The 25887-nt window shown below is 50.0% G+C and overlaps 1 protein-coding gene across 2 annotated transcripts; it reads right to left on the bottom strand.

Annotated features, from left to right (window-relative positions):
* Positions 1-12195: 12195 nt before the first annotated feature.
* On the bottom strand, positions 12196-25003 carry CHIT1 (chitinase 1). 2 transcript variants are annotated; one of them, XM_032422443.1, is made up of 11 exons: positions 24927-25003; positions 23879-23908; positions 21289-21490; positions 20641-20697; positions 18723-18888; positions 18365-18489; positions 17515-17638; positions 15207-15392; positions 14794-14907; positions 12966-13092; positions 12196-12440 (listed from the first exon to the last, which is right to left on the bottom strand). In XM_032422443.1, the coding sequence occupies exons 1-11, from the start codon at positions 24949-24951 to the stop codon at positions 12196-12198; spliced, it is 1401 nt and encodes a 466-aa protein (XP_032278334.1). In that variant the 5' UTR covers positions 24952-25003. The 2 variants fall into 2 exon arrangements, with proteins under 2 accessions (XP_032278334.1, XP_032278335.1); XM_032422444.1 differs by lacking the exon at positions 20641-20697.
* Positions 25004-25887: the final 884 nt, after the last annotated feature.

Genomic DNA, 25887 nt, shown 5'->3' with positions numbered 1-25887 from the left:
ACGGGGACTGTCCTAGATAACTGGTAAGATCTTGCCAAGAAAGGAAGTCAGGAGCTAACTATAGAGCACGACCATGACTGTCAGGGCTCAGCTGGTCTCCGGACTCGACTGCTTCTCCCGGCTGGTGAATTTCCATTCTCCCACTGTTCCCCTGCAGGACTAGTCTTTAAACCCTGAAACTGAAAGAGACAGCCAGGAAGCTAGTAGCCAAGGAGTCTTTGTCCGGTTCCGCAGCTAATTTGGGAGGAGAAAGAAACCCTACAATATGGTGTTTGTGTGGGCAGTTTTGAGAAATTGTGAAAATAAAGGGAGCGGGTGCTGAACCCTGGGTAGCAGAGAAGGAGGGAAGTAGGAGCTCTCAGGAGGCGGCCTGGGAGCAAGGCCGCACCTACCCTTCCGGGAACAGTCACTGAGCCCTTGTGGGGTGCCAATCTGGGGCTAGGCTGGGTGTGGAGTGGGGTTTAGTTTGGATGGTCAGGGAGGCCTCTCGGAGGAGGTGTCCTGAAGCTGGAATCTGAGGGATAAGAGAGGAGTTAGCCATGTCAAGAAGCAGGGAGAGAGCGATCTAGTAGAGAACACCCTATGCGGTCCCAGCGGTGAGAAACAGCCTTGGATATTAAAAATTAAAAAAAAAAAAAAAAAAAAAAGAAAAAGAACAGTGAAAGAGGCCAGCCTGGCTCGAGGGAGAGAGGCAGAGGCATGGTGACGAGAGAGAAGGGTCTGGGTCAGGGGCCCTCGAAAACCCTGAAGGCGTTTGGCCTTCGGTGTGGTCAGATGCCATTGAAAGTTTAAGCAGGGGGTACACCATAGGATGGACGTTTTGAAAAGCCACTCTTGCTGTCTGCAGAGACCAGATTTGGAGGGGGACTGGAGTGGAAGAGGCGAGAGCATGAATAGCTACCCGAGATCCTGGCAGGACCGCTGACGGCTGCGGCTAGCTGGTGGGGAGGGAGACAGAGAGAAGCCACCAGACGTTAGACATTTACTGGAGGGAAAACCAAACGTACTGATGAGTTGACTGCAAGAGCTGAGGGAAAAGGAGGAAGCAGGAATCACCTTGGGGTTCCACCTCGGACACGTGGAGAGGCTTATGGCAATTTTCTAAAGTGAGGCACGCTGGAGGTGCGGATAGCTTTTATAGTAAGGGCTTCTATTTCGGGCAGAGTAAAGAGGAGCTGTTTACACCTCATCTGAGCCGAGAGAGCAAGTAGGCCAGTGGATATATGCATCTGGAGCTTGGCGGGGAGGTCTGGGCTGGAGATAGACAGGTGGGGGAGTCATTGGCATAACCATGCTATTTCAAGTCTTGGAAATGGATGAGATCATCTCAGGAGGGAAGGGCAGAAGGCCCCGGGCAAGCCGTGAGGCATTCGGACGGGCAGAGATCCCGCAGAGGTGGAGTAGACCCAGAAGGTGCGGGTACAACCACCTCATTCACGCAGTCGGCAAGCCTGCAGGCGGCCAGCTGGTGCAGGTGCTGGCCGCGCCAAGGCAGGAGGACAAGGCCCTTGACCTTGAGGGGCTCGTGGTCTATGCAGGTGCAGCCTTGTGAGCCGATATTTACATACAATGTGGTGCAATATTTACAGAGATGGGCCCAGGAGAAGGTACTGGAAGATGTGTCTGTAGCCTCGGGTCCCAGAAAGAGATGTGGCCGAGTCTAAGGAAGGCGCCATGGACTTGAGGAAGATGGAGAGGAAGGAGGTAGGGGCTGGGAACTCTTTTGGATCCAGCATCCTTGCTTGAGACTCCCTGAATTCTCTAGAACCAGCTTTAATCCCCGCCCCAGCCTCCTTCTACCAGAGGCCCCACCGTCCATGAACCACCCTAGGGAGCCCTGTTCCATTCTTCATTTCCACCCCACCTCCAGGCCTCTAGGTCTTCTCCCCTTTCCTGACAGGCTAGCACCCTTAGGAAAAGAACTGTTTTCTACAACAGGATTAACTTGACAGCAGAATGGCCCTCCGGGAGAAGGCGGGAGGCTATCTCGAAAACGGTTGCTTCACTTCCTGCTGTTGAGAAATCACGCACGTTGACCAGTTTGTATTTCACACTGCTTGAAAGAAAAGAGAAATCTGTCTCACTGAGCTTTTCAGAGAGAAACGAGGTCAGCCCCCTCGTGACTGCAGGCAAGAGCCCTCCACCAACCAACCCCCGCTCCTGTCAGCTGCTAGCGCAGGGGACCGGGCTTCTCCTGCTCACTTGACTGCCTGGGTCATGGTGCCCTCGTGGCTCTCCCTCCCGTGCCTATGTTGAGTCCACGAACCCACACAGTCTGGCTCTAACCTCTCCCTCCATCCTGATCTTGTGCCGCCTCCTTCCTGTGCCCCCTGCCTGGTCCAGTCTGGACAAGCCCTGGGGATCCTGGCTCTCAGCACTCGCCTGGGTTAATGCTCTGCCTCGGAGACCAAGGAGGGTCTGGATCTGCATTCAGCCTCCGTCTCAGTGCTGGCGCCTCTGTTTGTTAAAGCTTCACTGCTCACTCATCCAGAGAAGATTTCTCCTTCCTTTGAACATGTTTAGTGTGTTCCTATTTCATTGCCTATGGCTCGTTTAATCTTGAATCATAATGCTTTGTGGGCATGCTTTATCGCCCCTTCTGGACTCTATAATAAACTCCAGAAGATCAAGTGTGTGTCTGGGATCAAATCTCATTTATCTCCATCCACAGCCTCAGCAAAGAGCTTGGACATGCTTGTGGAGTGGATGAGGTTAGGTCAAGTTGAAGGGACTCGTGCTGATGCGGGAAATGCAGCCTAGGGCTTGATGTCATTGGCTCCCTGGGAAAATGCTCCCCTGCTAAGAGAGTCTATGAAGGGCTAGAGAGTAGTTTGTTCATCCATCTGTCTATCCATCCGTCCATCCATCTGTCCATCCATCCATCCATCCGTCCATCCATCCATCCATCCATCCATCCATCCATCCATCCATCTATCCATTCATCCATCCATCCATTCATCCATTCATCTGACAAATCTTTATTAAGCATCTATGCTAGAAATAGTGTTAAATACTGGAGCTATAGTCATAAGGCTGGATCAGTTCTTGCTCACGTGGAGATTCTGTCTTAGCCCAGGGAGAGAGATAATAAACAAAGAAAACACCACGTCATGGTAAGTGCCATGATAAAAATAAGTCAGAGTGATGTGCTCATGTGACCATGAAGGGGTTAGAAGGGCTCTCTGAAGAAGTGACGCTAAGGAGACAACTGAAGAGGGGCTGAGGTGGGGGGAGGGGGTTGCGCATGTGCTGTTTCGGAAGGGGGAACAGATGGGACCAAGCTTTGAGGTCAGGGAAAGTGGGGACCAAGATGGGACAAGTTTAATGGGTATGAGGAACAGAAGGAAGGCAAGAGTGACCAGATCCTGGGGCACAGGAGGCGATGAACACAGATGATCCACAGTTCAATAGGGGGATGGTGGTGAGATAGTCAATACGAGGTGGCAGAGTGCATAAAGCATAAGCTTCGGACCAAGGTCTGGATTTGGTCCTGACTCTATTACAGATGTGTGAACTTGGGCAACTTTTCTGAGTCTTAGCTTCTTTCCTTATAAAATGTCTAATTTGCAGAGTTTTGTGAAATTAGATGGTGTAATGGAAATAAGCCCCCATCATGTTGACTATGAATGGTAACCTGTAATCCAGGTAGTGACGTGAACCCCAGCATTGCTGGGTCTGGGACGACTGGAAGCCCAGGGCTGAGAGGAACGAGTTAGCAGTTGTCCTAGGAGGCTCCCTGGCCCTGTCCTAACATCATCTCACTCTTCCTTTTCCTCCCCACCACCCGATCTCTCTCCTTCCATCCTTTTCATACCTCTTTATGTTTCTTTTTATTCTCACCACAATTTCTGACTCTCACTTTCCTTCACATTATTTCTAATCACATCAGCTCAACTGCCCCAAATTTAGAATAAAGACATATTTTAAAATATTGATTTAATATTCCTTTAAAAATCAGGTGTGTTTAATGCTTCATAGATCGCTGTTAATGCAAACCTAGCAGCAGCATCCATACCTAAACTAAGTAATTTTATATGATCGTATGGCCCCTGGATGATTATTTTTTTCCACTGAGATCACTGTCTCTTAATAGAAAATGGCTCCTACCACTGGATTAAAGGATTAGAAAGAGATTGTCTCAAGGCATTTGGGGACTGGTGCACTGGGAGAAGATCTCCACTGGCTGGAGAGCAGAGATCTGGATGCCCTCCCCAGGCCAGGAACCTCTGAGTCACTCCAGGGATGCTCTGGAACACAGCCTGGACAGTTGGCTTGGGGTCTGTGCCTGCCCCTGCAGATGTGGAGCAGAACAGATGGGAGGGCAGGGATGGCCTGGCCCGGGGCTGCAGGTGGAGATGGAAGCCCGGAGTGATGCATAAAGACAGGCTCTGGCATGAGGGGTAACGTGAGATGCCCTGTTCCCATTGTTGCAGCTGCCTGTGAACAGAGGCCAAGAAAGGATAAGTTTCGTGGGTGTGAGTATGTGTGTGTGTGTCAGGTGGGAAGAGGGAGCTACAGAGCAAGCCCCCTACATTCTGTTCAAGGCTTATATTGAAAGGGCCTTGTAGGTGGGAGAGCAGGGGCCAGTACTTAAGCCAAATGGAGGCTCTGGCCCTCACTTGCTTTCCTACTTTCTGGGAAGGGACAAGCAGTAGCTGGTGGTGGTTGGCTGTGGCCGGCAGATCATCTAGTCCAACCGTGAACTGTTCAGTAGGACACTGAGGACCCAAGATGAGAAGTGACTTGCCCAAGACTGCACAGGGAGGCAAAGGTAAAGGCCTGGTGTACTTTTCTCCACGCCAGGGCACCTTTGAGTCTGGGTGATGGTGGTAAGAATATGGTAGGGTGACAATCTTTCTGTACTCTGACTTTAGGGATCCCAGATGTCTACCTTCAAGTCCTGCCCTGGTTCATGTTATAGAGTCTGAGCCCCTCATACTCAAAGTCTGCCTTTCAGTGGGGCAGGGCTGAGTGGAGCCCTGAGTTGTGCACTGGAAGGTGGCCCAAGACTTACCCATGGACACAAATAAGCCACATGTGGCAAATTGAGAGCTAACTTTAAAAATGAATAATGTGGAGATTTTCACCCCCACCGAAGCCGAAATAAGGTCACATGAACTATTGCTACTGCTCAAGGATCTCAAATTAGATGCCAGGAAGGAGCTTAGGGAAAACAAGACACCGGACAGTGGGTCTGGGCTGGTTTGGAGGGGTCTGGCTCCTTGATCCCCTAGCTGTTCTGCTGCAGAAAAAGATCAAGGGCAAGTTGTAGTGATGGCAGAAGTTATGGGCACTGAGTCCTCCTGCCGTTTTCCTTTGATGCCTCCCCTTCTCAGGTGGCCCCTTCAGTGTCCCTACTTGGAATGAAGGGGCCCAGGGAGTGGGGGGACAGGGAGGGTGTCCTCCGCTAAGCCTAGGCTTCTGGCTGCCTGGCCTCATCAGTTTATTACTGGCCTGGGTGACAGCTGAGAATGGCAAGGGCACGCTGAGGAGGGAGCGGGTGGTGCTGGGGCCATCCTAAGCTCCCAAGATCTCACATGCCATGTGGTAGGGGCTGAGGAGGGGGGAATGGAAGGAATGTCTGTCCGTTCTCTCCTCCCTACTCCCACGCTAAACGGAATGGCAACGCCCAATAGGAATTTAACAGTGGGCTTTTGGAAGCCATCTTTCTCTCCTTGAGACAAGTTTAAAAAACACTTTCTTTGCCCAAATGACTGAATTAATGAAGAGGGATCTGGCTATTTTTTCTTTGCACCAAGCTCTGAACATGGGAAAATGGGCTTTATTATAGCAACAGACAGTGGGATGAGTGTAAGGAGTGCTCCACAGTGGTAATTCCACAGTGCAGCAGGGGCTGGCCTCCGAGCGTGACGTGGCAAAGGGGGTACCCGGGCATCCTTTAGCTGCTCCCCACTCCTGATAAAATACCCTTGACACCCTCTCAGAGGCAGCTGCATCTAAAATGCTTTGCCACCCTTTCCCATTCTGGATCTCTGAGGGCACTGTTTCTCCAGCCAGGGTCCGCTCAGTTTCCCCCAATACTCAGTGGCAGCAGGCCCTGGAGTGAAGGGAGATGCAGGGCTCTCCCAGGTGCGGGCCTTACAGTGTAGGGAGAATGACATTTTTAGGCTTTCACCTTGTATGTGTGTGCGGGGTGACAGGGGGTGGTCGGCACGGAGGAAGGAAGCTGAGAGGAAGGAGGAAGCTGCTTCACTGAACCTGGATCCCCCGGGGGGAAATCTGTGGACTCCTTCAGTGGCCTCTTGATGAACAACCTTTCCAGGAGATGACTGTCCACAGACCTTCAACAATGTAGGTCCTGAGACCTCTGGGAAAATGGCAGGTTTACAGCCTGACCCAACCCCCTCCAGGGCCACTTGGGAGGGACAGATGGAAGGGAGAGATGACCAGAAACCTCCCTGACTTTCTCTCAAATAAGGGCTCATCTCCGGGGAACACAGAAATACTGAGTTCTGAGTAAAACAAAAGGAAGTCTCATGCCACCAACTATCACCCATAGGCCCCTTAGATCCTTAGTAAGTTCAGCTCTCAGCCTACTCAAGGGAAAATTAGGAAATGCGGTGGCTCTGTGACCACTAAAAGACATTGAATCAGCAGTTACAAATCGTCTTCGAGAAAGCATGGAGCCAAGATGGCTTTCCTTTGCTGACAGCTACCAAACGTTCAAGGAACAGATAAGTCCTGTGACACAACTCTTCCAGAGAGTTTTATGAGGCTAGCAAAACACGGATACCCTAAATCAGTTTATTATTAGCCTGGACGGCAGTGGTGATGACCACAGCATCCTAGAGTGCAAGAAAGAAAACACGCAGGCCCATCTTACCCGTTACTATATAAACACAAAAATGTGACACACAAGATCAGCCAGATCCAGCAATATATAGAAAAGATAACCTGTCATGACCAAGTTGGATTAATCCTAGGAATGCAAGATGAACTTAAGAGGGGAAAACTGATGAATATAATTTACTTTATTAATAGAATAAAAGCAAAAATTTATTATAAATAAAAGCCACTTGACAAAATTCACAGTCCTTCTTATGGAAACTCTCAGGAAACCAGGAATAGAAGCAAACTTCCCTAGTCTTATAAAAGACATCTGTGAAAAACCTACAATAAATAGCATACTTAACATTGAGATGTTGCAAACATCTCTTTACAGGCCAAAAACGAGATAAAATGCCCATTATCCCTGCTTTTATTCACCGCTGTATTGGAGATCTTAACTGCCACAGTCAACTAGAAAAATAAACGAAGGCATCAGGTTTGGAATGGAAGAAGCAAACTTATTTGTGTAGATGGTTTGATCGTCTGTATAGAACAGGGCAGAACAATCATTACAATTAATAAGACAGTTTGAAAAGTTTGCTGGAAACAACATCAATAACCAAATGCCAATGATATTATTATAAGTTAGCAACAATTAGCTAGAAAATTTAGTTTTAGAAAGGAGAAATTTATAACAGTAATCAAAAACTTAAAAAATATAGGATAAATATAATAATAGATGCATGAGATTTTTAAGAAGAAAATCATAAACTTTTATTAAGATATATTTTAGAAGTATAAGCCAATAAAGAGATATGCCATGTTTTTAGATTGGGAGACTCAGTATCATAAAGATGTCAATTCTCCCCAAATTGACCTATAGGTCAATGAGACTAATCAAAACCTGAACAGAATTTTTCATTGAACTTAGCAAGACAATTCTAATATGTACATGGAAAAGTAAGGGCCAGGAATAGCCAAAATGTTCCTAAAACAGAGAGCATAGTACATAGAAGGATTTGCTCTACTGGATTTCAAGACTGATCATAAAGCTTTAGTAATTAAGTCAGTCAGGTACTGGGGCAGGGATAGAAACATAGATCAAGGAACAGAAAGATGACCATGCATATTTAGAAATCTATTTGTTAGTATGAAAAGAATAAATTATTCAGTAAATAATGCCAGGAATTTCCATATGGAAAAGAAAATAGGAATAGGATCCCACCTCATAGCACACTCAAATGTCACTTTCAAAAGGATTAAAGACCTAATGATAAAGAACTATAAAACTTTTAGATGGCAATTTAGGAAAATAATCTTTTTGGTCTTAGACTAGAAAAGGATATCTTTTTTTTTTTTAAGTTTTTTTTTTTTTTTCTCACCCAGCATGGAGCTCGAACTCACAACCTTGAGATCAAGAATCACATGCTCTTCTGACTGAGCCAGCCAGGCACCCCCAGAAGAAGATTTCTCAAACAAGATGCAGGAAGCACAAACCATAAAGGATAAACTTTGTGAATTTAACTACATTAAGCAATACTCAAAGAATGAAAAGCCAAACCTCAAACTGGGAAAAGATACAGCAAAACCAGTAACTATCAAGGACCTGGGTTCAGAATATGTATAGAACCCCTACATTTCAACAAGAAAGAGACAAACAACACGAACATGGGCAAGTGACACAACAGATTATTCACAAAAGAACAAACACAAATAGCTTGCAGACATAGAAAGATACTGAAATAATAAGTAAGTAAGGCAACGGGATCTTAAACCGAAGTGAGATGCCATTTATCACCTCTCAGAATGGCATAGAGTAGGGGGTAGGAATGGTGAGGATGGGGTGCACTAGGAACTCTGCAATGGTAGGGAGGAGTTGTACATACACTTTGGGAAAACATCTGCCCGCACCTAATAAAGCTGACCTTGCATGTGCCCCAAATTCTGCACATATGTACCAACTGACATGCTCAGAAGTGTTCATAGCAATGTTGTCCACATGAGCCTCAAACTGGAAACAACACCAATGCCTATTGACAGCAGAATGTATAAGTCATGGTTTAGACACACAGTGGAATACTATACAGCAGTGAAAAGGAGTGGGTTCCAGCTAAGTGAAGATAAAATTGAGCCACAACAAACACCACACAGTATGTTTCTACATAGGTCAAAGACAGTCTAGACTAAACAATATCTTGTTTAGGAATATGCACACAGTCGGTAAATAAGAAAATGAGGGACGAAATAACCAAAATCTAGCTAGAGGTGTATAGGATTAGGGAGGGGCCCATCAGGAGCTTGGAAAGTACTGGTAATGTTGTGTTTCCTTACTTGGGTGATGGATTTATGGGAAATATGGAACATACATATTTTATTTTTTTAAAGATTGTATTTATTTATTTGACAGAGAGAGACACACAGCGAGAGAGGGAACACAAGCAGGGGGAGTGGGAGAGGGAGAAGCAGCCTTCCTGCGGAGCAGAGAGCCCGATGCGGGGCTCGATCCCAGGACTCTGGGATCACGACCTGAGCCGAAGGCAGACACTTAACGACTGAGCCACCCAGGCGCCCTGGAACATACATATTTTAAACACTCTTTTGTCTACGTGGTGGATTTCATAATTAAAACAAAATAAAAACAATAGAGTTTCAGCTCTCACTGCTTAGGTAGGGTGTGGCACGTTTGGAAGTGGGTGCAGGTGGGGGTAGGGGGCTGTGGGCCCACCAGGAGAGCTGGGTCCCGGTTGGGAGAAGGGATGAGGGTTAAGTATTTGCCTGGGGTTCTGGCAGGTGTATCAGTCATGGTGGTAAATGCTATGAACGTGCTCAGAGAGAAGGCCAGAGGGATCTGTCCTTTATAGGGCTGAGTGGTCATCCCTGTTAGGTAGAGTGGCCAGACATTCATGGGTTAAGTCACATGAGGGATACAAAAATTCCTTTCAAATGATATTGCTCAAAGCTGATCCCACCAATAATCCAAGCGGCATTTGCACTTGACTCAAAGGCCTGCTCCACACAGGGGTGCACCACCTAGTCTATAAGTAAGTGTTGGGGGGCTGGTGGGGCAGGCTGATGGGTAAAGGGAAAAAGTTTAGTTTAAAAAGTAGTATTTGCTGGGGCGCCTGGGTGGCTCAGTCGGTTGAGTGACCGACTCCTGATTTCGGCTCTGGTCATGATCTCTGGGTAGTGCGATCGAGCCCCACATTGGGCTCCTTGCTCAGCGAAGAGTCTGCTTGAGATTCTCTCTCTCCCTCTCCCTCGGTCCATCCTCCCCTCTTAAATAAATAAACAAATTTTTAAAAAAATTTTGTTTTAAGTAGTATTTGCTTTGGGGCTGGAGATCAAGCCTCATGGGGTGATGACAGACATCTGGGGGTTTCTTGTGAGAAGTTGGCATGGCTGAGGTTAAATGCTGGCGTCTGGGGATCTGACCACCAAACTGGGGTGCGATGAAAGGAAATGAGACCAGGAGACCAGGGGCCTGATAAAGGGTTTTGACTCTGTGTTCATAATGGAGACTCGGTTCTCTGGCCAGCGGAAGTGGTTGGTAGTTACTAAGCACAGGGAATGTTAGGATTTGATCCGAAATTTAGAAAGATTGAGCTGGTGGCTGTGTGGAGGTTGGCCAGGACAGGGGAGGGACGGGAAGCAGGGAGACCAGTGAGAAGACCAGTGACAGGTGGCGCTGGCCTCAGCTGACACGAGGACCATGGGTTGGAGCAGACTAGAGAGAGGCCGCGGTTAATACTGTCCTGAGAATGAAGCTAGCACCAATGTAATACTGCGTATGTAGGTGGACTTGGGCTTTAGACACCCATGCAAGAGCTCATTCTGCCAAAAGGAGACTCTGATAAATTCTTTTTTTAAAAGATGTATTTATTTATTAGAGAGAGCGGGGAGGGGCAAAGGGAGAGAAGCAGATTCCCTGCTGAGCGCGGAGCCCATTACGGGGCTTGATCTCAGGACCCTGAGATCATGACCTGAGCTGAAATCAGGAGCCGGATGCTTAACCGACTGAGCCACCCAGGCACCCCTCTCTGCTAAATTATTGACTTATCCGGCCCCCAAAAGGTAAAGAAAGAACAGAGAAGGGAGGAGGAAGGGAAGGCATGAGTGCTGATCATGAAGAGGAGAGGTTAACTCCACCTGACAGATGAGTTGATAAGGTTCTGTTTCTTTGCCTAAAGTCACACAACCAGTAGGTGGTAGAGCCAGAAGTCAGTTCTGCACTCCCCAAAAGGAAACTGCCACCCAGGACCCCATTCTGAGCACTTAGGAGGCTCGTGTCAAGCACGGATGTGGCATATTTCCTTGGAGTTGAGACCTCAAAGGAAGGGAATGTGTGCAAGAGCAGAACTGTGCCCTGGGCTGAAGAACAGATTTGTGAAGTCCTGAGGACAGGCAGGGTGTAGAAGTGGGGGTCATTTTCCTGGGGATCTGGTACTGGCTGTACTCAGGTAAAGGGTCAGGTCAAGTCCTCTCTCCCACCTGTCCCCATCTCCAGCTGCCTGCCTGAGTGCCCCCCCCCCCAAAACCCAGCTCGGGTGAGTGCAAGGCCAGATGGGCCAACAGGTGACGTGCAGATTTTCTTCAACCGGAATGATCAAGCTTCGACCCAAAGCTGCGAGGACCATTGGGATGGCTCAGGTATCCAAGTGGCTGCATGTGTGTGCTCTTCTGGCCCATCTTGGCCTCTGTAGGCCTCAGTTCTGCACTCAGAACTGCGTGAGAATCTGTCTTCGGTTTAAATTCCTGTAAAATGAGGATAATATCGTCCCTGCCTCATCAGGCAAATAGGAGAAGTAGGTGACATAAGGCAAGGGAGGGGCCTGAAACAGGATTTATCTCAAAGTAAGCCCTCAACTCAGTACCTACCTGGGGTCTGGATTCCCATTTTCTTGCTGAGCCAAGAAAAAAGCTCTTCTCTGCTGCCATCTAGTGTGAATCTTGGGAATGACACCTGAGGGGAGGTGAGTGGGAAAAGCTCTCCGGTGAGGTCACCTGGGCCCTGGAAGCTGCTGGCTGGAAGGTGGTGAGACGTGACGCAAGGCCTGTCACGCCCAGAATGGGCCACCTTCTCACCTGGCTCACACCTCTGCATGCCTTATGCCACCCTCTCCTCTTGGCTTCCCCACCTCCCCAGTTTTGAACCAACAGTGTGCTTAGAGAGGCGCTGTAAGTCACCACACCCAGGGGCAGTGGGGTGTAAACCACAGATTTATTTTGCAAGTAAAAGAGGCATCCCAGGAGGGCCAGAACAAAAGGAACCACGGCTGAGAGCAGAATGCTTGGATATGGAAAGACCGGAGAGGTCCGCAGGATTGCAGCCCCTGGGGAGAGCTGGGGAGGCAGGCCGTGGAGTGACCCCAGTGGCCTGGTGGCTGGGGCTCCAGAGGCCTCGGGCGCTCAACTCCACGTGCAGCATTTGCAGGAGGAGCTGAACACCAGGCTCCGAGGGCAGCTCTGCTGGAACAGCCTCCCCGCTACACAGCTGTAGTAGCTGGTCTGGTCCCGAGGGTTAGGGTAGAGCCCGTTGGCTTTGCCTTGGCAGAAGGTGTCCTGTTCAAGGCTGGGGCCACGCTCAGGTTCGGAAGGCCGGCGTGGTGTGGGGACTTCCGGTTCTGGTGTGCCTAAAGGCATATAGGGAAGACCTGGGGAAAGAGGGAAGAGTCAGCCAAGTCTCCCCCAGGGGATCCCCACCCACAGGCAGAGAACAGCCCGACAACGCCATGCCCACGGCTGCGGCACAGCTCGATGGGCCACACGGGGGCCACACAGGTAAGAGGCAGTCGATGGCCATCCACCGTCTGCACAGAGCAGCCACACACTGGCGAGGGCCCCCGGGGTCTTGCACTGCGGGCTGAGTGCAAGCTTTCCCTCTGAAGAGAGGAGCAAGCTGTGGTTCCCGGGCTGAGGGCCCCCAGAGAGAAGCCCCGGTTACCGACACCCCTGACGGGCATTGCTTTGGTTTATGGTTTCATAAACCATTCGGTTTCATAACCACTCGGTTAATGGTTTCAACAGTTTCCTTAGCCCTCAGGGGTGCATGAAATTTGGGAAATCGCAGTATTGGGACAAGGTTATTTCCTCAGAAGGAGCCAGGACCTGCAGCTCAGGGCGGGGGTGTTGGGAACCTAGCCCCGAATTCTGCCTCTGGTCCCGGAGCCCTTACTCACTCAGCTCCCGCTGCAGTGCCCTGATGAGGGGGTAGAGGCCCTGGTTACAGAAGAAACCAGCGAAGTCGTCCATGTCCAGCGCCCAGACCATGGCCCCGCCCAGGCCCTTCTGCTTCAGGTAGCTGGCCTGTGCGGGGAGCGAGACCGCAGGTGGAGGAGTCTGGGGCAGCCCGGCCAGGCCCGCTCCAGAGCCCATCCTCTGGCTTCTTCATCAGAGACAGGGCTCTTGTTTCCAGCACCCCCAGGCCATGCGTGGTCCAGGCTCCTGGACACAGCCTTGGGCTAGAAGTCCAGGTAACCGAGTCCTGATCCCTACCAGGCATAAGTCATTCTAGAATCCTCCCGCCTCAACAGGAGCATGGCCTGGGGTGGGCATGAGGGTGGAGGTGTGAGGAGTGGATGTGTGTGAACTTCCTTAGGTTCGAAGCTTTAACATCTCTGTCTTTTCTGGGCTGAGCTGCTGTGTTTGGGGGAACTGCCTGCTGGTTGTGATGAATCCAGTTACCATAGGGATGACGAAGCTTCCCCAGAGATCTGAACAATTTCCTGTCTTTAGGTCTTTCTCCTCCCTGGAGGGCCTTCTCTTCTCCACTAGATCCCCAAGTCGTCCCCAGGAAAGGGTTGTGTGTTCCCTTAAGGGGGTTTCCCTGTCCCCTAAGCCTGCCACGGGGCCCTGGCATGAGGCAGGCTGTTGGAAGAGAGGGCCGGTCTGGGGCCCGCCCACCTTCTCTGCTTTCAGACTTTCTCAAAGACCTTTCCACCATGACCCCTTCTCCTGCCTGTCTCCTCCAGCCAGGATCACCCTCCCTGCTCAATTCTCCCAGAGCCCTTGATCTACGCCTCTAGGAAGACCTGCCATTGTCTGCCCTGCATCAGAAGGGATGTGACTTGTCCAGATGAACAGGTGCGGGTGCCTCTGCAGGAGGTCACAGTCTCACGGGGGACAGAGGCATGGAAATACATAAATGCAGGGGAGGGGGTGGAGAGATGGGGTAACTGGGTGATAGACATGGGGAAGGTATGTGATGTAATGAGCACTGGGTGTTATATAAGACTGATGAATCACAGACCTGTGCCTCTGAAACCAATAACACATTATATGTTAATTAATTGAATTTGAATTAAAAAATGTAAAAGAAAAAGAAATACACAAATGCACTCGTTTTGAACCACCAATATTGGGCAAGAGTTGATGGCGGGATGGTCATATAAGTAAATCAAAAGGTCTATAATTTGAACATGCACCAAATATTGTCAATGAGCTGAATAAAAGGATACAGCTCACTGTATTTCTCCTCTTCATATGTCTGTAGAATCTGCATTTTGTTAAATACAAATACAAGTATGTAATAAAATACAAATTCTTCCGGGCGCCTGGGTGGCTCAGTTGGTTAAGCCACTGCCTTCGGCTCAGGTCATGATCCTGGAGTCCCGGGATCGAGTCCCGCATCGGGCTCCCTGCTCGGCGGGGAGTCTGCTTCTCCCTCTGACCCTCCCCCTTCTCATGCTCTATCTCATTCTCTCTCTCAAATAAATAAATAAAATCTTTAAAATAAATAAATAAATAAATAAAATAAAATAAAATAAAATACAAATTCTTCCAAGAGTGGTACTCAATGCAGAGCAACTTTTTGTTTTTTGTGATCGTGTCTTTTCTTGATCAATAGGTGGTAAAAATACAAAATACTATCACAAGAAGATCTGTGACATGTTGAGATATTTTAAAGGAGACTCCTCTTTGAAGAGGTTCTGAATGTTATCATTCAGTGCTATTGACAGGCTCGGGCCTACCCAGGACCACCCCCCTCCCAGTAGGGCTGGGCCTCACCTTGGTTCTGAAGCTCTCCACATCATCGAAACCTACCCACTGGTTGCCTTGGAAGGCATAGGGCACCTTCTGGTCCTTGATTCTGTGCTCAATGGCCCCCTTCCAGGAGCAGACCTGTAGGAGCAGAGGGCAGAGCTGGGGAGGAGGCACCTGTGCCCCCTTGCCAAGAGGAGACTAGAGAGTGGAAAACTCCTGTCTGAGGGAGTCTGCAGGACCCGGGAGCTTCTAGATTGAGTGACCTAGAACCCTGGATTCAATGAGGCACTGGGACTTAACGATAATCCAAGATGACAGATATGGATGGAATTCACCAGGCCAGAATTTGCTATGCCTGATATCCTCATTCAGAAACTATGGGAGAAGCAGCACCCCCCACCCCAGCCCATATTAGGGGTGGCTGTGGGGTCTCCTACCTCGTAGTAAGCCAGCAGCCCTCCCTGGTTGGTAAAGGGGCCAGGGGTTCCAGGCCCCGTGGCTGGGGCCTCTACTCCAGTGTCTGATGGGGAGGCCAGGGTGAAAGATCGTCCGTAGGTGGGCATGCCAAGGATCAGTTTGTTGGCAGGGGTACCCCTCTGCAGCCAGAGCTGCACAGCAGAGTCCTGGTGAGGGGCAAGGAGGGGCGGGGTTAATGCACCTTACCTCTGGCCTGGTTCTGGTCTGCCAAAGCTGGGGGCCTCAGAGAAGCTTCACAGTGTTCCAACCTTAGTAGTGTTCCAACCCTGGCCTGTCTTCTTTAGGTCCTGTCTTATATCCTTGACCCCAGAGAAAGAGAAGCTGCATGGCGCTCTAGCCAAGAGCATGAGCTTTGGAGTCAGACAACCATTCACGGAGCCAATATTTATTCATGGCCCATTGTGCGCCTGGCTAGATGCTTGGGATGCATCAGGGAACAAAGCAGCCGAGATCCCTGCCTGTCTCAGCAACTTACTAAACCTTGCTGAGCCTTGGGCTTCCTGTCTGTAACATAGAAACAACTAAAATTGTAAGAATTACAAGCTATGACGCAGGTATAAGGTCCAGCAAAACGCAGTAACGAGTTGCTGTGATCACGCTGTGCTCTTTGCGGTCTGCTTCATTTATCTCTGTGTTCCTCGTGCCTAGAACAATGCTCGACACTTAGATGCTCAGACAGAAAGAACAAATGAGTACATGGTGCCCTCATGTGTCCCTGACCAGGGCCCTCCCCCTCACGTATGACTTGACGTGACATCCCCAGCCTGTGACATGCGGAGGTACCCAATCTAAGGATGTGGAATAAATAAATAATGACGACTCCTCCCTCAAGCCAGGATTACGGGGTTCCCCCAGGAAGCTTTCTGTTCAAATCCAAGTCCTCCTGTTACTCCATACCCTCTTAGCACTTAAGTAAGGAACACTTTTCACCTAATATATCCATATTTATTTCTTTTTGCTGGTCTACATGATTTATCTCTGATCAGACTGGACCTTTCCGAAGGCAGAGGGCAGGGCCCCCTGCTGAGCTCTATAGCACTTTGTGCAAGTTTGGACAAGTCACCTTCTGGCCAGAAGCAGTCCTGGGCACAGAGTGCAGAGAGTAGAAGGCCTCTTCGTAAGAGGAGAAAGGCCTCCCTTCCCCATGTGGATCCAGGGCACACAGCCTGGAGAACACAGTGCTGGTGGGCTTTAGGGCCCTCGCCTCTCAGCTGAACGTCTCTGGGTATTTCCTGGCTGGGCTGGGCTGGCTTCCCCAGGACCCACAGTTTTCCAGATGGGGGTGCAGGGGCTGGGCTCAGTGTGAACTACGGATGCCTGACTCAAGTGCCCAAAGATGTGTCCCTTATCTGTGAAAGAGCCCCAGAAGTCTAAGATGTTCTACCCAAGCTGATACACTAAGATTCAGGCTCCTCAAAGTTAAAAAGCATTTTTATTTAAGGTTTTTTTTTGTTTGTTTACTTTTTTAAAAGAAATAATAAGGTTGTTCTTAATTTTTAAAATGCAGAGTGGGCTTATAAAAACCCTCTGGGCTGCTCCACCAGGGTGAGCTGCGCAGGAAACCTCCACTCACCCCAGCCTGAAACCACACCAGCCCTTTGCAGGGACTGGGATCAAGGTGGAGGGGTCCCTGCCCCGAGGGACATCTCCTGATGTGTTATCAGCTTGGGAAAGCTTCCACCTCTGAAAGCACCTTCAGAAGGTCAATCAGAGTGACCAGGAGGGAAAGTTTACCCATTGTCTTGAAGGAAATGGGGTGGGGGGTATGAAGGAAGCAAGAAGCTATTTTCGCTGGACATTCAAGCTCAAAGAGTCTCCCAATGAGTCACTGCTTTGTTTGATGTTGTTAAATTGGTTTGTTGTGTCTAATATCAGCCAGGATGCTACACAGAAGTAAGGTTTCCCCTCAGCACTGGCATAGGAGAAGAAAAGAAACAAGCAAAGAAACAAAAAGTCCTGGCTACTCTGTGTCCTGCTTGGTTATCCTGCTTTTCCTTTCCATTAGGGCCTCAAGGCTCAAAAGAGGCCAACTGGGGGCGCCTGGGTGGCTCAGTTGGTTAAGTGTCTGCCTTTCGGCTCAGGTCATGATCCCAGGGTCCTGGGATCAGGCTCCCAGCTCAGCGGGGAGTCTGCTTCTCCCTCTCCCTCGGCCCCCCGTCCCCGGCTCTTGCTCTCTCTCAAATAAATAAATAACATCTTAAAAAAAAAAATGGCCACCTGACAGGGCTTGTGGATGGGGAGTCCTGCCTCACCCCTGCAGCCACTCACCACATTCAATTTGGCTGCTGCCCCGCTCTCCCCCTGCATCTTGTAGAGGGGGCTGTTATGTCCTGTGATCTTCTCATAAGAGCCATGGAAGTCGTAGGCCATGAGGCTAATGAAGTCCAGGCTCCTGCAAGAGGCGTGGAGAGAGGGGTGAGGGGCTAGTGAGCAGCCCCTCCTTGCTCCTTCCTGCCCTCACTGTGGGGCCGAGGACCGGCCCTCATGGTAAGAGGCAGGGGTGCAGGCTCACCCCTGGTCTGTAAGAGGTGATCAAACAGCACTCCCTAGTTCCCCCCACAAGTCCCCAATATTGAGGTCATTGTCATTCCAACTGTGGGGTTGGCGGCTCCCGTCTTTGGCATCCTTCCCACAGCAACCTCAGGACACCTCGTGCCTTTACCATTTTGGAGGCAACTCTAGCTCAGTGTTGCTCAAACTTTCGTGTGCACATGAATCACCTGGGAACCTCATTCAAATACAGGCTCTCATTTAGGAGGCCTGCGGTAGGGCCTGAGATCCTGCATCTCTAACAAGCACGCAGGTGCACACTCAACACTTTGGGGTGCCAGAATCCAGACGACTCGTCCTCCTGCCTTCACTCTTGCCCTCCCAGGGTGCTTGATGTTAAAACTGAGTTCCCAAGGAAAAGGGCAAGGATTCCAAAAGAGACTATCTGGAACACTGGAGTAGCTGACACAGTGAGCAGACCCTTCCTGGGTCAGCTGCTGGATGGCCGGTCTTTCCCAAAATGACACGTCACAGGTGAGCACCTGCTTTACTCCTGCGGCAGCTCAGGCTGCAGTGGCCTCTCCCACCTCGGAGAGCACGGCTTCCTTACCGTCCGCCTGAGACTCACTGAGCAATTTTGTCCACCTCATATCCAGCATCTATGTCCTTTCTCCCGGCCGGGACGGCTGCACTCAGAAGGAGGCGTTCCTTCCCCGAAGTCTGGGCTTCCTGCTGGAAGGCGTCGGCCAGGTCCTGCAAGGGCAGCTCAGAGTGAGCACAGAGACAGGGACCAGACAGGCCCCTGGGGGCTCCAAGCAGATGCTCACTCTCAGGAGTCTGAAAACCGACCACAGGGCTGGTCTGTGCTATGCTAACACACGAAGCAGTGGGCCCCGGGGACAGAGCAGCACCCACATGTCCTGTGAGGCCACCGGTCCAGGCCCCCCCTGGCCAGTGGGGTGACTCTCTTCCCCACCCAGCCATACCTGCACCAGGGCTGTGAAGCGCTGCTTGTCTGAAGGAGGGCTCCCCCGGCTTCCTGGGTACTCCCAGTCAAGGTCAAGGCCATCAAAACCATAATTGCGCAGAAACTTAATGGCTGAGTTGACAAAGGTCTGACGGTTGTTGGCTGTCGCCACCATATCTGTGAACCTGTGGGGTGATGAAGGACAGTGTGGGCCTGCCTTGCTGACAAGGGGGCCACTCTCTCCCTCAGACGCAAGCGAGAAACTCCTCAGGATATAGGTGGCCGGCCGTTCGGGCCGGGAGGATGCTGGGAGGGCTGCTTCAGAGGCTGCTGAGATATTTGCCGTGGAATTACCAGCCTGGCCTCGGAAAGAGACAACTCACAAGTGTGTCCTGTCCCCAGGGCACATTGACTTGCCTGGAGCTCTGCCTCCCTGAATTCCCTCCACCAACCTACTGCCATGTCCCTGCTCAGGGAATTGTCCTACCCTGAATCAGAGCTGGCTGTCACCCCAGCGTGGAGGTTTAGAAAAGAAGAGCAATCAGTTTCTAAAAGAACAGAGAGAAGTACAGCAAGGTTAGTGAGGATCTGGGTAACCCGAGAGCCTGCTGCCCTCATTCCCTGGTGGGTTAACACAGTCATTTTCTTCAAACTCACATTCGTAAAATGCTTGTGCTATTACTCGTCCAGAGCTCCTCGAAATCCCGAGCTGCCCGAAGAACCCCCTCCCCACATCCTCCTGATTTCCCAGGATCGCTCCAAGAAGTGTCTCAAGGTTTCTGATCCTATTTTAATTGGTTTTCTATTGATTTATTAATTTAATTAATAGCAGCAGTTCTTAAGTGGGTCTACGTGCTGGGATCCCCAGGCTAAGAACCCCTGTATTCCAATAAAAAATCTGCATATAAACAGTATTTGGGGAAGGTGGGTCATAAATTTCATCAGGTTTTCAAAAGGGCTCATGATCCAAAAAATTTTAGAAATGGGATGCCCGGGTGGCTCAGTCGGTTAAGCGTCTGCCTTCGGCTCAGGTCATGATCCCGGGGTCCTGGTCGAGCCCCGCATCAGGCTCCTTGCTCAGCAGGGAGCCTGTTTCTCCCTCTGCCTGCCACTCTCCCTGCTTGTGCTCTCTCTCTAACAAATAAATAAATAAAATCTTGAAAAAAAAAACCCAAAAAGTTTTAGAAAGAGCAGTTTAGAACTTTGGGAACCTTATATTCTGGACTTTCTAGGAAAAGTCTAGGTTCAAATATCTCATTCCATTATCTCCATAATTCCTCAAAAATGTCCCAGAAATGCCAATATTTTGGACAGCCAAGCTCACTCTCAGAAGTGGAACAAAGGGCGCCTGGGTGGCTCAGTTGGTTAAGCGACTGCCTTCGGCTCAGGTCAGGATCCTGGAGTCCCGGGATCGAGTCCCACATCGGGCTCCCTGCTCGGCAGGGAGTCTGCTTCTCCCTCTGACCCTCCCCCCTCTCATGTGCTCTCTCTCATTCTCTCTCTCTCTCAAATAAATAAAATCTTTAAAAAAAAAAAAAAAAAAAAAAGAAGTGGAACAAAAATTCTCAGATAAGATATCCTGTTTTAGAGCTCCAGAAATATAGACACTACATATTGTCTGGGATTAGCTGGGACTCTCCCTCTACCCATTTCTTGGAGGAAGAGACTGAAAACTGGAAAGAGACCAGAATCTCTCCTGCGCTCCTGGCAAGACTGGATGTGTAACAGTCTGGAGCTAAGCCCCCTCCACAGCCCTCCGAATGAGGTACCAAGAGCCCAAGAGGAAGGTCAGCCCCCAGAGTCCAGGCTCCCCTCCCGACTCCCTCACCCTGACTACACTTCAGCCTGGCCTGATTCCCTGACCAGGGCTCTCCCTTGCCAGTAAGTCGGGTCTCCACCCAGTCTCCACCCAGTACAGGTGCCCATGGCCGACTCACTTCTGGGTGCCGAAGTTCCAGCCCCCAATGGCAAGCAGCGTCTTCAGCTTGGGATTTCTAGGAAAGACAACACAAATGCTGGAATTGACAGAATTGAATGCCTAGCCAGCTCCTGGGGCTCACCTCACTGATGGGGAAAGCAAGGGGTGGTGGGTGCCCTGATGGCCGCTGATGGGATGGGGGTTGTGTAAGTCCCTATGCACAGAGCCTGGATGGGGGAGCTCTAGATTGGGAAAGAAAAGGCATGTTCCTGCCTTCAAGGGCCTCCCATCTGCTGGGGATATATACAGACAAAGAACTCAGGAAGCAGAGATAAGGGCAGATCCACAGAGTGGCTTTGTCAAGGTGGTGATAACACTTGAGCTAAAGGATGGATAGACTTTAGGAGGAAGAAGGGCATGCACACCCAGCAGAGGGAAACAGTTTCCCAACCCGGATCCCACTTAGACCTAAACTGGAAGGGCCCTTAAGAGTCCCTCTCTACCCGTACATCTTCCATATAAGCACAGGAAAGCCCGGAGAGGTGATGCAACTTGCCCAAAGCCACACAGCAGGTCTGTAGCTGAATTGCAGCCCTGGGGAAGATTTCTGGCTCTGAGAAGAGGTACCTGCCTTCTCTACCTCCCATCCCCCTCCAGAGCAGCTCACATCTTCTTCAGGCCATTGAACTCCTGGTACAAGGCCTCGTCGTTCCACTCTATAGAGCTGAGCTGGTGGTTCTTCATGCCCGCAAAGGCATAAACGAGGTGGGTGCACAGGTTTGGGTCCACATCCTTGGGCAAGAAGCAAGCGACCCCCTGTCTGTACTGGGCCCAGTTGGTGAAGTAGCAGACCAGCTTTGTGGCAGAGCCTGGCCATTGGGGACAAAGAAAAGAAATGGCAGTCATAAGGGTCTGCTGAGGACTGGCATCCTCCGCCCCGGGGCAGAACCTACATAATGCCAGAGAGTGTTAACTATGACTCTTGACCTGCTGAAGCCAGGGAGGCAGAACTTTCAAAATGCGGCTTGGAATACTTCAGAAGTTTCATTAAAATGCAAATACATGAAGTAGCAGAGAAGAGGCCTCAGTTACATGCCTGCGTTTATGTTTTAGTCTTGCTTTAAAAAAGTTTTATTTCTTGCAGAGAATCTATGTTTGTTAATATCTCTGATAAGGTTCTAATGAAGAGCTTGTTTTATCTAGGAAAAGGCAGCTTGTTTCTGGAATCCCCAGAAAGTTTGGGAACTTTGGGAGGGCGGGGCGTCTGTTCCTAGAAGTTTGATCTAGCAGTGATGGCCCCCACAGAGGTCAGTGTTATGCTAGGTTGACCAGATAACCAGACAGCGAGAAGACTGATTTTTATTCCTGTATCTGTCAGAAGTGCACTTTGGGCCGATTGCTTCTTCAGCTCTGGTCCAGGGTCCCCATCTGAAAATGACGGTTTGGTCTCTGAGGTTTCTTCCAGAACTTGCGGTCTTTGAGGGTGTGGGCTGCACGAGCCAATATTTTATGCCAGGGACTTGGCAGAATCGTGGGTTTGTACTGGAGCACATCTATGGCCAGTGTCTAGACCTGAGGACTTCCTTTAGCCCTGACAGGGTCTCTCTGCAGTCCCCTCTGCCTTCCATGTGGCCAGTGAGAGGTCAGGGGAGAGGGAAGGGGGTGCAAAGTGTCTACTGGAGGCTGTGTGGAAACCCACAGCATGAGGGGCTGTCTGAGACTCCCCTGGGCAGACCGATTGCTCCCGAAGGAGAAGCTGGAGTCCTTGGGTCGTCACTGGCTCTAACCAGAGGCCACTCAGGAGTAGAACTTGCCAGTGGGGGCTGGGAATGTAGCCTGCAGTGATACAGGAGGAGGAGGATTGGTGAACTCCTCAAAGCAAAGGGTTAACCTGGGGAACAATACCTCCTAGGACTGACCATCTAGGAGGAAGCCTGGAGGCTCTTCTTACATCATACCCTGTTATATCAAATATCATGCATGGATTTTCGTACTAGAGAGGCAATAAAATGTGGTGGTTAAGAGCAAGGTCTCTGGAATTTTAATGCCTGGGTTGAAATCCCAACTCTGCCATTTTCCAGCCAGGTTACTCAGCTTCTTGCTCCATACCATGAGAACGATCATCGTTTCTACCTCAAAGGACTGTCGTATGGATAAAGAGTTAAGATATTAAATACTCAGAACGTTGCTAGCAGATAGCGAGCTCTGTTCTAAGTGCTTTACATATATTAACCCTTGATTCACGCAAGACTCTGTTAATATATATACCATATATATACCAATACATATACCATACCATAAACCCAGAAGTAGCTTGGACTTAGGCTTTTGGGGAAATCTTCAACCTTTCTTCCCCATGTTTATTATTTCTGTGGCCTCAGGCTGTTGCCTCCTGGGAGACCAAGAGGAGAACTATTTGTCTAATGTCTCAGCCCAGCCTCAAGATGAGGGTCTGAGGAGCCAGCCTGACACACAGGGAATGGGGTGGGGTGGGAAGGGAACCCCAGAATCCAAGTTGCTGAGCATCCCCCAGAGATCTCTCTCCTGTCTGACACGGGAAGTAGCCCTTCCTGGCTCCCCTGAGCCCTACACGCCATCAGTCCAGCAGAGTATGTTGTCTAGGTGGAGCTAAGGGGCTGGGATGCAGAGCTGGGTAAGACTTGAGCTCCTTCCCTCCAGGAGCTCACTGCCTGGTCGGGGAGACATCTATGCCAATAATCAGCAACACTGACATACATACTGGGAAATGTGTTCAGCTCTGTGAGAGCACAGAGGTTTGGAGCAAGTGACCTTAGGAAAGACCTGAGAGAGCTTGACAGTGAAGCTGGCCCCATGGACATGCAGTTGGGCTAGTAGGTAAGGCAGCAAAAACTTTCCCTGAAGGAATGGCAGGGCTGTTCGCGGCACAAGGACACTTGCATGGGGCTGAGCTTTGGAGGAGAAGCCCCACGAAAATCTGGCAAGAGCTCTTGATGTGGGGGTGGGGGTCGGGGTCGGGGTTGGAGAGTGAGTGGGGAAGGCAGCAGAGCCCAGGGAAGGGGCTGAGGGGATCCAGGGCTGGCCTCAAGAAGGTACCACTTACCCTCCCCGCCTCCAAGAAAAGGGGGCATCCAACTCTTGATTTCAGCTCAGGTCTTGATCTCAGGGTCATGAATTCAAGCCCCGCATTGGGCTCCACACTGGGTGTGGAGCCTACTTCAAACAAACAAACAAACACAAAACAAAACAACAAAATAAAAAAGAAAGGCTCCACTTACCCCATTGGATTGTCAGCAGAACTATCAAACCTAAAGCAGCACAAGAGAGAAGGCAGAGGTTAAGAGGTCATTGGTATTTTCCTTGGCCCCTATCTGCCTCTTGAAGCCCGGGAGGTAGAGATGGTCAGAGAGGGGTAGGCCCAGGTTGGTTTCCTCCAAATCAAACTTCTTTTGTCCAAAAGGGACCCAGGAGGGCACTGTGTCCATCCCTTCACCCCAGCCAGACAGCAGGGGCCCTCCCTGGCCTGGACTAGTCCCAGACCTGATGGAAGTTTCTGCAAACAGAGGCTGCCCCTCCCTAGAGCATCAGTATTTAGGAAGATTCTAGGAAAACCCCAACTCGTGAGGAGAGAACGTTTCTTTTGGAACAAGCAGAAAACCTGTCCTGGGGCTGGTGCGAGCCAGTGTGGAAGGGCTAGGTCAGAGATGCCACCTCTCGGTGAGTCCTCCGCACCTCTGTTCACCCCCACTAGCTCCCTACTTCCTGCTGCTTTCCCGCTGCACCTCACAAGAACTTGGTTGAGTTACCAGCATCCTTGGAGACCTAGGGCCCAGCAGGACTCCTTTAGAAAGATTTATTTCACCTTTCTGGTGACCTTGGATTTTCCTGTTAACCTAATAGAACCTGTGTGAACACTTGCAAGGACACCCAAAGTCATGGCCTCCAGGCTGCCCTCTGTCTTGCAGGACAACCAGCACGGGATTAGGGAAGAATCCGTTGGCAGTGGGCATCCCTTGGAAAAGGCCAAAAGCAGAAGTCTAAGAACATGGGAAAGATAAAGCCACCCACTGCAGTGGTGTTTGCTGACTCTGGGCTTGCAGGACAGAAGGAGGAAAAGTCCATTTCAGCCTGTTGAGAAAAGCCTCTCCTTGCAGCATGGAGTCTCTTGGATTGAAAGAGTCCAGGGGGACCCCACAGGAATGGAATGACCCTCTGAAGTTCTCCCGCTTCCTTGCAGACAGCACCAAGAAGCCCCCTAATAACCACATCCTCACCTCCTCACAGCTCCCCGGGCCCAGCCCACTCTCCCGGACGGTGCCTACTCACCTGCCCAGGCCATGGACCGTGCCATGGTGCTGGCTCGGCACCAGACTCCAGCCTGTGCCACCAGCTCTCTAGACCTGCTCTCCTTTTATCAGGCTGCTCTGATCCACCGTAGCCTGGACTGTTGAAATCAGGCGGTGGCGGAGCGGGGAGAGAGGGGCTGGGGTGTGGCGTGAAGGGCTAGGGTGTCACATAGCATGGATTGGGCAAACCTAACACAATGGCCTTTAGCAATCTTTGGTTTTCTGGAACAATCACAGAGTGTAAACTGTGCCCTTGGCATGACCAAAACTGGGAGGCAGAGAGAGGGAAGCAGGAAGTGTTTCTAAGCATCCTGCTGGACAAGTACGGTTCTCATTCCTTGGTGGGAGTTGGTGAAGACTGTGAGTGACCTATAACTTAATGGGCTGGGGAGGAAGAGGAATGACTCACAAGTCAGGGGAACTGGGCTCCTGACCAGCCTGCTTGCTTGCTTCTCCACAGCCTCCTCTGGAATTCACTTGCCCTCTCTGTAAGATGATGGGGTTGCAAATATAACATGTATTTTATGAAAGTTCTATTTTATTACCCTCTACATGATAGTAATATATTTTATATTCATTGATTGAGAAAAATACCTAATGACAAATGGCAACTATGAGCTTAGTAGTAGTTTTAAATGCCTTGGTTTTCTTTGTCTTTTTTTAATTTTTTTTAAGTAAGCTCTATACCCAACGTGGGCTTGAACTCACAACCCCAAGATCAAGAGTCACATGCTCCACTGACTGAGCCAGCCAGGTGCCCCTTGAATGCCTTGTTTCCTATAAATTATATATATATTAATTTCCTACGGCTGTTGTAACATATTCCCACAAATCTGGGAAGCTTAAAACAACAGAAATTCATTCTCTCTCAGTTCCAGAGGCCAGATATCTGAAACCAAGGTGTTGGCAGGGCCATCTGTCCTCTGACGTTTCTAAGGAAG

This window comes from Phoca vitulina, unplaced genomic scaffold (genome assembly GCF_004348235.1).
Source record: "Phoca vitulina isolate PV1807 unplaced genomic scaffold, GSC_HSeal_1.0 scaffold26, whole genome shotgun sequence".
Classification (NCBI taxonomy): Eukaryota; Metazoa; Chordata; class Mammalia; order Carnivora; family Phocidae; genus Phoca; species Phoca vitulina.
The sequence above is the reverse complement of the archived record's forward strand: the minus strand, read 5'-3'. Positions and strand labels throughout refer to the sequence as shown.